Below are 12,103 nucleotides of genomic sequence, written 5' to 3'. Positions count from 1 at the left end.
AGAAAAGTATAGTCTCCCAACACTGAATGAAGAAGCCTGAACAGACTGATAACAGCTGGTGAGATTGAACCAGTAATCAAAAACTCCCAGCAAAAAAGCCCTGCACCAGACGGTTTCACAGAAGAATGTGACAAAACATTTAAGGAAGAGCTAACCCTTGTCCTTCTCAGACTATTCAAAAAAATCCAAGAACAGGGAAGGCTCCCATACTCTTTTTATAAGGACAGCATCATAATAATCCCAAAACCAGATAAAAACACAACCGAGAAAGAAAACTACAGGCCAATATCGCTGATGAACACAGATGCTAAAATCCTCAACAGAATTTTAGCAACTAGCATCCAGCAATACATTAAAAAGATCATCCAACATGATCAAGTGGGATTCATCCCAGGAATGCAAGGATGGTCCAATATTTGCAAATCCATAAATGTAATACATCTCATAAACAAACGGAAAGACAAAAACCACATGATCATATAAATAGATGTGGGAAAAGCATTTGATAAACTACAAAACCCATTTATGGTAAAAACACTCAGCAAAGTGGGAATAAAGGGGGTATACTTCAACATAATAAAGACCATATATGAAAAACCTACAGCCACCCTCACACTCGATGGGCAAAAATGAAAAGCTTTCCCATTAAGATCAGGAACAAGACAAGGATGTCCGTTTTTACCAGTTCTATTAACATAGTATTGGAAGTCCTAGCCACAACGATCACAGAAGAAAAAGAAATAAAAGGCATCCAAATTAGAAAGGAGGAACTCAAAATATCATTGTTTGCAGATGACATGATAGTGTACATGGGAAAACGCATAGACTCCTCCAAAAAACTCCTCAACCTAATAAGTGAATTTGGCAAAACATCAGGATACAAAGTCAATATTCAGAAATAGAAGGCATTTTTGTACACCAAAAATGAAACATCACAGTCAGAAATCAGGAAAAAAAAATCCCCTTTGCTATAGCAACAAGAAAAATAAAGTACCTTGGAATAAATTTAACCAAGGAGGTAAAAGATGTATACTCAGGAAACTATACAACACTGAGGAAAGAAATTAAGGAAGACACAAATAAATGGAAGCATATACCGTGTTCATGGAGTGGAAGAATTAACATCATCAAAATGTCCATACTACCCAAAGCAATTTACGTATTCAATGCAATCCTTATGAAACCACCAATGATGGACTTCACAGACATAGAACAAACATTAAAAAAATTATATGGAATTATAAATGACCCCAAATAGCCAGCATAATTTTGAGAAAGAAGAACAAAGGAGGAGAGATCATGATACCTGACATCAAACTATACTACAAGGCCACTGTAATCAAGACAGTATGGTCCTGGCATAAGAACAGACACATAGATCAATGTACCAGAATGGAGAGCCCAGAAATAAACCCATGTCTCTATGGTCAATTAATGTTCAACAAAGTGTGCAGACATAAGATGGAGTAAAAATAGCCTCTTCAACAAATAGTGTTGGGATAACTGGACAGCTACATGCAAAAATTGAAACTGGGCCACCAACTTACACAATGCACAAAAATAAACTCAAGATGGGTAAAAGACTTAAATGTAAGTCCCGACACCATAAAAGTCCTAGAGAAAAACATAGGCTGGAAACTCTCAGATATCCCATGCAGCAATATATTCACTGATATGCCCCTAGAGCAAGGGAAATAAAGGAAAAAAATACAAATGAGACATAATCAAAATAAGAAACTTTCGCATGGTTAAACAAAACATCAGCAAAATGAAAAGGGGACCAACCACATGGGAAAATATAATTGCCAATGATAACTCAGACAAAGGTTTGATCCCCCAAATACATAAACAACTCACACAACTCCACTACAGGAAGACAAACAATGCAATTAAAAAATGGGCAAAGGACCTGAACAGACATTTCTCCAAAAAGGACATACACAGGGCCCAGAGACTTATGAAAGGATGCTCGGCACCACTGTCCATCAGAGAAATGCAAATTAAAATCAGAATGAGATATCACTTCACACAGGTCAGAATGGCCATCATAAACAGATCAACAAAGAAGTGCTGGCGAGGGTGTGGAAAAAAGGGAACTCTAGTGCAGTGTTGATGAGAATGAAGACTGGTGCATCCACTGCGGTAAACAGTTTGGAATTTCCTCAGAAAGCTAAAAATGGAACTACTGCCTTTTGACCCAGCAATTCCTCTGCTGGTATTATACCGTAAGAAACCCAAAACACCAAGTCAAAAGTACCTATGCATCCCAATGTTCGTAGCAGTACAATTTACAACAGCCAAGTGCTGGAAGCAATTTAAGTGCCCATTAGTAAATGAGTGGATCAAAAAATTATGGTACATTTACACAATGGAATACTACGTAGCAGAAAGAAAAAAAGAACTACTGAACTTTGCGACAGCGTGGATGGAACTCGAGAGCATTATGTTAAGCGAAATAACCCAGGGGACGAAAGACAAATACCATATGATCTCACCTATAAGTGGAACCCAACCAATATGAGTACAGATAAAATAAAACCATAAAAAATTCAACATGCATTTTATTGTCCCTGTCCATTTTCTTGGTGTCTTTTTTTTAATAATTAGTTACCTGAATTTGAAATTTATGACGAAATCACTTATATCATTGATGGGTAGAAAACGTATGAAAGAAATTAAAAGTCTTCATGTTCAAAGATTCAGAAGATTCAGAACTAAAGTCTTCATGTTCAAGACTATATGAGTATTATGCTAAAAGAAATAAGCCAGGGGGTGAAAGACAAATACCATATGATCTCACCTATAAGTGGAACCTAACCAACAATACAAAGATGCAAGGAAAATAAGACCAGCCACACTGAAAGGAAAAGAAACCAACAGAGACAAGAGGGAAGGAGGGTGGGGGGGGCAGGGGAAAAGGAAGGGAAAGGGCAAATCAAGGAACATATAACAAGGACTCATGGACAAAGCCAAAGTGGGGAAAGATTGAGGGAGGGAGGGAGGGAAAGAAGGAGGGAGGGGGCAAGGGAAATTGGTGGTGGGTAGGCAGAGACAAATGTATTTGAAAAAATAAATAAATAAATTTGAAAAAAAAGAAAAAAGAAAGAAAGGAACAGCTACTCCCCTTTGCGACAGCATGGATGGAACTGGAGAGCATTATGCTAAAAGAAATAAGCCAGGGGGTGAAAGACAAATACCATATGATCTCACCTATAAGTGTAACCTAATGAACAAAACAAAAAAAGCATTAAAAATATAACCGGCAACATAGAAAGAAAAAACAATCGGACAGTAATGAGAGGGAAGGAGGGAGGGAATGGGGTAATGGGGAATAGTAGGGGGAGGGTCAAGTAAAGGAACATGTATAAAGGACCTATGGACAAAGCCAAAGTGGGGAAGGTTGAAGGTGGGAGATGAGGCTTGGGGGACAGGGCAAAGTGTTGGCAAGAAAATTGAGACAAATGTATTTGAACAGTAAAATAAATAAATAAATAAATAATAATTAAGAAAAAAATACTGCATTGTAGCTGAAAAAAATACCAAATATTACAGAATTACTGAATTATCTGAACTTTAGTTCTGAATCTTCTGAATCTTTGAACATGAAGACTTTTAATTTCTTTCATATGTTTTCTGCCCATCAATGATATAAGTAACTTGGTCATAAATTTCGAATCCAGGTAACTAATTATTTTAAAAAAAGACACCAAGGAAATGGACAGGGACAATAAAATGCATGTTGAATTTTTTATGGTCTTATTTTATCTGTACTCATATTGTACAGAAAATTTGTTCTGCTCACAAATGACCAAGATATCTTAATTCTCCTCAAGCTCACATTTAATTTTTAAAACGTTTAAAATTTTCTCCTTTTATTCTTAAATGCAGCTCAGTATAGTATTCATTGAAGAGTATTTTTCATTAGTTTTATGTGATATTTTTCATTCCCCATCTTCATACTAGTATCTTTTAAGACTAAATGATTGTCAAACTGGGGAAAAAAAGGAGAACTATGCTAATTACTAGGGTGATATTACTCACTTTCTTATATAAAACTTCCCACTTAATTATAGTCAGAGAATGTTTGTTCTGGCCTCCTAAGGAATGAAGCATTAAAAGGGAACCACTGTTTTTGGTTACTATGAAATTAAAAAGTCTACATCAGAGGGGTCTCCACCATTGTTTGGTCCTTCCCTCTGCTCTACCTCATCAAGATAAGAAAACCAGAAGATATATTTATATCTATGACTGCTATATCCATTTGGAGATTATTTTGTTGGTTCAGTATACTTTGGTGTTCCATTTGGTTAAAAAAAAAAAAAGATTTGTAATAAAAAAAACTCCAATTTATAATTTTTTCCTCAAAATAAATAGAACATTTTTGAACCATAAAATGTTGGGCAAACACTTTATACTTTGTTCTTTTTTCCTATGTATCTAGATTACTTGTTACATTTTAAAAGTCTTAGACTGGTTGTCCCCCTGACACCTCTATTTCGGGGATTTGTTTCTGTCTTCTGAAATCAAGGAGAGGGGGGAAGAGATAAGCATTTTGATGGATAATTTTATTAAAGAGAGGGTTGGGGGTAACAGGAAGAAAAAGAGCCACTAGAAGGTGGTGTTTACTGGTCATAGAAGGGACTCAGAAGCAGAAATTAACTGATGGAAACAAATATGGCAAAAATTAAAAACTACATTTTTAATGGTCATTTAAAATGGACAATATGGGTAGCAATAAATTTCAGATTTAGGGTAATAATGAATGAGACCTAGGGAACACATTCCAATAGTCAAACAGCTAAGGAAAAAAAGAGATTGCACAGTATAGAAGGAATAGCAGAGACTTTCCTTCTTTTGTTTTAAATATTACAAAACAGCAACTTTATGAAAAGTCTTTATAGAGAAAGAACCTGAAAATAGCAGATATAACACTTTAAGTTTCAGAGTGAGTTTCAGAGTAGTTGGAAGAATGGACTTCACCATTCAAGTTGAAAACTTAGAGAAATAATCTCTTCTAGACCAGTGTTTCTCAAACTGTGGACTATATAAACTTTCCGTACATGAGATCATCTAGGGAATTTCATTTAAAATACAGATTCCTGTCCCTACCATGAAATTGTGAAATTGGAGTTTCTGGGGATGAGTTTTAAGATCCCCAGATGATTCTTGTGCACTATTTTGTGCATTAACATAAAACCTACTGTTCTAGAGAATGGAAAAGACTGAGATAATAGATTGAAATACAATGTCATGCTGAGGTGATGCTCTAGAATATGTAATGGAAGATATCCTGAATGTTTCAATCCTTGTGGACAAGAAAGTAAAACTGCTTGAAAACAGCCAGTTTAGGGACTTGGTAAAGTGGGAAGGTTCTCATGACTGAGTGCGGAAAACACGTTTGGCCTGGGTGTTGGAAGACTGGGAGAACTAGCATTTATATTTAAACATAAACCTAATGTCACTTACAGTTTTTGGATCATGTGCTATTTCAGATCACCTCTGCTGCTAGCATCCTCCAGGCCTATCTAATCCTGACCCCAATATGGATTAGGACTACACATGGCTGTTTCAAATACCAAGGCCACAGCCATGAAGGATATCATTACCATAATGGGCACAGAAGGCAAAGATGACTATTATAGCGAAGACATGCCTGATTTGGAGATGAAGAAATAGTTTCCAGTTCCAAGGATTGAGTGACATAAGCATACTAATACCCACACCGCCCCCCCACAGGGATTGTTGGCAAGCAAGGTAGAATATATATATATATATATATATATTTATATATACACACACACAGACACAGTTTCAATTTTTTCAAAAAGAAAGCACAAACCACAAATATTTATATATTTTTTGTTTTGTCACCTATAGGAAATATTTATTCAATAGTCAATCTGGAAAAATTATAGCAACCCAATTAATAATAAACAAAAATATAGTTGACTTGTAATTTCTGGTCATTAAGTTGGCTCTCTTATGTCTCTAATGTTAGGGAATAATGCAAAAAATTATACAATTCCTCACCCCTTTCCTGCTTCCCCAGGTTTCACTCCTGCTTACTATTTTAGGTTTTAAAAAAATACCTATGTAATAAAAAAAAATCCCCTAAAAAACCTGTGCACCACTTTCCTTAAATCCCAATTTTCACAGCAAGCCTGACCTCTCTACAAAGAGACCAGCTCTACAAAGGACATAATATATCAATCTTAAACTAGACTCATATTTAATTATACTCTGCATGATTTTTTTCTCAACATGAAACTGTAAAGTCTGAATCACCCCTCATTGTCTGGCAGTTGCTTAACTGGTATACTTGGTGTTGGCAGATGCCAACTTTCTAACCTTCATATATATCCTTTTGAAGAACATTATGAAAAGGGTTCCCATCATATTCAGGTTTCTTTGCTTGCTGTATCATCTTTCTTTTTCCTCAAAATGCAAACTTCCAAAGAGCTAACTTACATGTCATTTGACCTCTTAATTTACTTTTACTTCTTCAGAGACTCAGGAAAAAAAGTCAAATGCAAAGAAACCCCAAATCACTAAAAAACATGCCTCAGTGACCAAAGCTGCAATGAACTATTCACATCTCTAAAAATTTGACATTTAAAAAATTGTAAAGGGGGTATTACTTTTCTGCTAGATTGCTTAGGGTTTGGAGCTGGATGTTTGGGGAGGGGGTAGTTATATATAATTTGATAAGATGAAGACTGTCACAATAAGATAACATTACTTCTGTAAAATAAAATTTGGAAATTGTTAGCAGTTAAGGACTTTATGAAACTTTAATGAGGTCTGTAAAATGAGGTCAAGCATCAGTGCTTGGTTTTGTGTCTTAACCCTACTCCTGCATTAAAAACCAACCTTATCTTTCTCCCCTCCACAGCACCATAACCCCCAGAAAACTAATATTCCACCGAACTGCGCTGTAAAATTTGCAGCCTTTCTCCTTATCCTCTCTGCACTCATCAAGTTCTTGTGTCCCTGGGCCATGACCAGTCAGTCTGGGCCACCCCCCACCTTTTTTTGTATGGCAATAAACTTTTTTGTCTTCTTCCTTGTGTTTGGAAACCCCTGCTCTATCATTTCTATGAGGTCCTTCCATTCCTGTTTCTAGTTAAGTTTAGAGGAGTTTCAGTTGGCCCATGTGTGGCTTGACATATTTGCCCTAGTTTGCTTTTTTTCTCTTTCTCCCACAATACACAGAGAATGCAGGAGGAGGCTAACATTTCATCCATCATTTTAACACTTCTATTTGGGAGCAAATCTAGACAGAATATGAAAGTTCTGTTCCGAAAGGAAACCACCAATCGAGGTCTACATATTCATGTATGCACTGGGTACATGCAGTATAGAAAAGGAGTTAATCATTTAACATTCTGTGACTTTATTTTACGAAGCTTCATCAATAACTACAATGCTAATATTTGTAATTCAACATGTTTATTTCAAGGCTAGGAACAATTTGCTAAAATGTTATCCATGTGCATCATCTCCTCCTGCTGAGGGGGGCAGGCACCTGCCATCATCAAGAAGACAATCTTTAAGTGCCAAATATGAATAAAATTAAGGCACTATGTCCCTGAATAATCCTATAACTTTCAAGATTGATATTTAGCTTTCCCCAAAGCAAGATCATTACAGTACATGCATGCTTATTCTCTTTCAGAGTGTCCAGGGTCCCTCTGAATTGAAGAGAGGGTTCAAGTCAAATGCCAATATAAAAAGAGAACTTAAAAAATGGATTTGACCTGAATCCAGTATCTACCAGAAACCAGATGCCAGTGAAATAAATGGTGCTGCTAACATAATGTTTAGTAATAACGATGACAATAATAGCTCACCAATCAATTACAACTGTGGAAGAAAACTGAGCATTCAGGAAAAAAGGAGAATACACAGATAACAACCATGAAAAGGGTCTGAATCTGGTTAGCTACTGAGAGAAATACTTTTGTTTTAAATTAGGGGGTGCAGAATTCAGTTTTTCAAGTGGCAGTGAGTTATTTCGCTTCTGCAATACTAAATCGGCAACAGTTTGTTCAGATCCTTTGCCCATTTTTAAATTGTGCTCTGGCAGAATAAGGTTTTAGAAAATGTTTTAGAAAGCCAGAGAAGTGAAACTCCAATGCTTTAATTTTCTAGCCGGCTGTCACATACAAAGTAAAAGTCATTCCTCAAGTGGGCATCTCCAATGTCAAAAGAAAAAAAAAAGAAGAAAGGAGAGAGAGAGAAGGCGAGAGAGAGAGAGAGAGAGAGAGAGAGAGAGAGAGAGAGAGAGAGAGAGAGAGAGAGAGAGAAAGAAAGAAAGAAAGAAAGAAAGAAAGAAAGAAAGAAAGAAAGAAAGAAAGAAAGAAAGAGAAAGAAAGAAAAAGAAAAAGAAAGAAAGGAAGGAAGGAAGGAAGGAAGAAAAAGAGGGGAGGAGAGGGGAGGGGAGGAGAGGGGAGGGGAGGGAAGGAAACGACGACGGTGAGGAGGCGGTGGTGACAGGGAGGAGTGCTTCCAGGAAACCTTGCTTCGTCGCCCTCTTTGGCCTCTCTTGGAGCCCAGCTAGGGCACGTACAGGAGCGCCACTAGACAAAACCGGCCACATTTAGAAAACGTCCCGCTGTTAAGGGCCTGCATAAGCACCACCTATCCTCCCTCCTCCACCTTCCCCGGTCCCTTTGCCTTTCCTTGATTTTGGAGCAGCCTAGGAGTCCAGGGGGAGCCTTTTCCACAAGCCCACTTTCCACCCAAGCACCTGCCGTTCCGTCGAAGTTCTAACCTAGCCTAGCTTTTGGACATCTGTCGCCTCCCCGGGTGCTCAGAACCCAAAGAAGAGAGCACTTTATGGGCGATGGGTCTCTTCCACTCACCGGCAAGTGGCCTAGATCTGGGACCTCCTTGTCCCTCCAACCCCCGGGTCCCGCCATGACTTCGAGATGGACGGGAGTGGAAGACTGATTTGGGCACACTGCGGGTGTCTGAGGTGGACGCAGTTAAGAAGTGGAATGGGGTGGAGGAAGAGAAGGGAAAGGGCCCGAGTGGGGAGCGGGAGAATGGAGGACCGGGACTTACGGCGTGTGAGACTGAGGAGGCAAAACTGGAGCGAGAAAAGGCAGGAGTGGAAGGAAGCAGGAGACTGAGAGGCGGGAAGGCAAGTTTCGCTAAGGTGAGAGAAGAGCCTGAGCTTCCCTCTCCGAGGCCAAGCTGGAGGGACTAAGAAACTAGAGGGGTGCACCGCAGGCGAGAGCGCAGCGTCTGCCCGGGCAAGGTGCGCCTCTTTCAGGGTGGGGAGGGGGACGGTGCAAGGAGGTGGGGGGCCAACCCCAGGAGCAGCTCGAAGGGGATTGGTGCTGCGTCACGTCGCCAGGTGGGCCGCCGCGCAGCAGGGAGGCGGGCTGCTTGGGGGCAATGGAAGAGGGAGGTGCTGAAGGACTATAACGGTTTGGGAGCCAGCCCTTCTCGGTCTACCCCGCCCTCCTGCCCCTTCCCATCTCCACCTCTGCGCCCACCGCCCCCGCCCCCAGCTCCCTCTGGCGAATGTTGCACGGGAAACATTTTCAATGCAGCTGCCAGCCCCGGAAAAACCGTCCGGACCCGCAACACTTCCAGTCCGGGCCCCACAGCTCTGCCACAGTTCAAACAGCCCGCGCCCCCATCTCCCCATGAAACACTTGGCGACTTTTCTAGTTGTCTATTTTCTCTTCTGTCCCTCTGATTTTATTGCTCCATTTACTGCAAAGATTCATCAAGTTAGATAATGAAATGATTTTCCACTAGGTAGGGAATCCCACCTAGGTGAGACCCTGTGCGGGCGGGGAGAGAGCACCAAATACGCTACAGGGCTACCACAGCTCGGCTTTGAAAGCCTGTAGCCCAGGGCACACTGTAGCGTGAACAGGGCCACTGTGAAGTCCCCTTGAGGCGGATTTCATCTCTCCGGACCCAAGCCCTGGCAGCCCAGTCAGAACCGCACCTGTTACAGGTGCTGCGGATTAAGGCAGGCAAAGTCTCTGAACTCCCGGCTATCCTCGTCCTAGGATTGCAGTTCTCCGTGCACGCCTTGCAGAGACAAAGTCCCTGCGTCCTTCCAGGTCCCCAGCTTTTCGTCTGAATTTCATTCATTTGCTCATTTGTTACAAAACTTTTCCCTGCGCCCAGGCTCTTCTCCATTCTCCCACAAAGCGCAGAGTCCGAAACACGATTTAAAAGAATCTGACAAATGCAATTCACTCTTTTGAGGACTTTATGGGAAAAAGAATCTGCGCATAAAACTAAACGCATTCTAAACATTTACACGGCGAAGAGCACTTTAGAAAAATGTCCCGAAGTTGCTTACTTTCCCTGGAGCTCACAGACCGTTCGCAAACTTGCAATCGGACACTCTGGGGTCGAAAATGACGCGGGGTGTTCGCTTCCTTTTTCTTTCTTTTTTTCATTAAGATATTTTACCTCCTCTAGGAAGATTTGCCTAAATAATTCTTCCCAACGACTTGGACCTCACCATTTCTGACCCACCCTTCTAACTTTTGTAATTCTTATTTTTATATATTGGTGGATATTGTTTATTTCATATCTCTTTGAACTTCCAAGTTTGACCTCGTTCTTTACATTCCTCAATTTCCCGGCTCAGTGAGCTCTGTAATGTCCACAAGCCTGTCTGTGGAAACAGGTCTGGTTAAATAAAGAAAATCTTCTGTTAATGGATGTGTTAACTACCACCTCTCCACAAAAAGAAATTCGGGTGTTCTGGATTGAATTTTTAATGTTAATTCAAATGTGAATAAAGAAATTATGTTTCCCAAGAATTCAAATCTTGACACTCCACTGCACAAAATCTTGCCTTTTTAAAACACAGTGCAAAAATTCCTGGATGATCATTAAATCTCTTCTGTATCTTGCTTAATGTGAGTGTGAAAATAACTTTTCATAACTACAAATGGGCAGGTGAGCTAGTTAATAGAAAGTTACACTTTTATAAACACATCTAGTTTTTAGAAATGAAGACATGGAGTCAAGAAATATAACATTTAGAGGAATTCTGAGATAGTCTTTGCTAAAGGGAAGACGTGTTCATAAGTTAAGTGGTTTGTTGAAAGTAGGGTGTAGGGAAATGCCCTGTGCCTCCCCCAACCCCATTGCAGGGATTGTTTTAGCCTAAGAGGACAGTCCAGATCAGGCAAAAGAATCCAGGCTATATCATTGGGCTCTCTAGTTGTAAGGCTTCCTTGGACTCTAGCAGCTTCATGACTCAATTGGGATTAGCCACTATGCAGGTTTGGACCCCCATGGAGGGGGGAGAGGAAGCTTAGGTGTTTGATTGGAACTTGATAGAGAACCTACACATTTTTAAAGTTAGTAATATTTTCAATGAAAAAAGAAGCAAGGAAGATCATGGAAACTATATTTTGTAAACTGGCATTATGGGGAGGGGTTTGTGGCCCACAGCCAGCAGACCAGAAGGCAAATAGATGGTCTCCAAGCATTAGGCTCAGTCTTGAAAGACATTTTGAAATAGGGTACTTATTTTCCAACTTCAGGACTTCTTTTCCTTTCACCCCCATAACCATCATTCCCCCACCCCTCTTTCAAGTGTTTTTTTTGTTTGTTTGTTTATTTCTTTCTTTCTTGACCTCAAACTACATAAAAACAACCTTAGTCTATCCAGGGTATAGGAAATTGTCAGATTGTGTTTTACCCAAAATTAATTTCTTTGCCAACAAACACTCTATGTCCCATATGTATTCTATCCCTTTCTCCTCCATCCCATTCTGTTGTCTTAAGGTATTGAGTGCTTTGCAATGTTTTTTTTTTTTTAATAGCTAAAATTTATTGAATGCTTGCTGTATATTCTGGACTAAGTGTGTTTTGTGTATGTTATCTAATTTATTTTTTTTAAAAAAATTCAAGGTTGTTAATTAGCTCCATTTCATAAGCAAGGAAATTGAAGCACAGAGAGATGGAGTACTTTCTCTGAAGCCTCACAACAAGTAATTGGAGGAGCCTGGTTTCCAATTCAGGCAGTCTGACTCCAGAGCCCACTTGTCAATGACTGTTGAAGAGCTGGTGTATATTTTGAAACTGTGTGAAGAGGAGCCAAATTTAAAAAAAG

At 39.6% G+C, this 12,103-nt stretch overlaps 1 protein-coding gene across 1 annotated transcript in view; it reads right to left on the bottom strand.

The window, feature by feature from the left end:
* Nucleotides 1-8,921, bottom strand: part of NRK (Nik related kinase) — a 241,434-nt gene extending 232,513 nt beyond the window's left edge. The window contains 1 exon segment of the mRNA XM_054576925.1: nt 8,865-8,921. Coding sequence (XP_054432900.1) covers nt 8,865-8,921 — 57 coding nt within the window.
* Nucleotides 8,922-12,103: the final 3,182 nt, after the last annotated feature.

The sequence above is a fragment of the Pteronotus mesoamericanus genome, unplaced genomic scaffold (genome assembly GCF_021234165.1).
Source record: "Pteronotus mesoamericanus isolate MK-2021 breed Mesoamerican mustached bat unplaced genomic scaffold, CSHL_Meso_final contig_37, whole genome shotgun sequence".
Classification (NCBI taxonomy): domain Eukaryota; kingdom Metazoa; phylum Chordata; class Mammalia; order Chiroptera; family Mormoopidae; genus Pteronotus; species Pteronotus mesoamericanus.
Note: the sequence above shows the minus strand (reverse complement) of the source record. Positions and strands in the feature narration are given on the sequence as shown.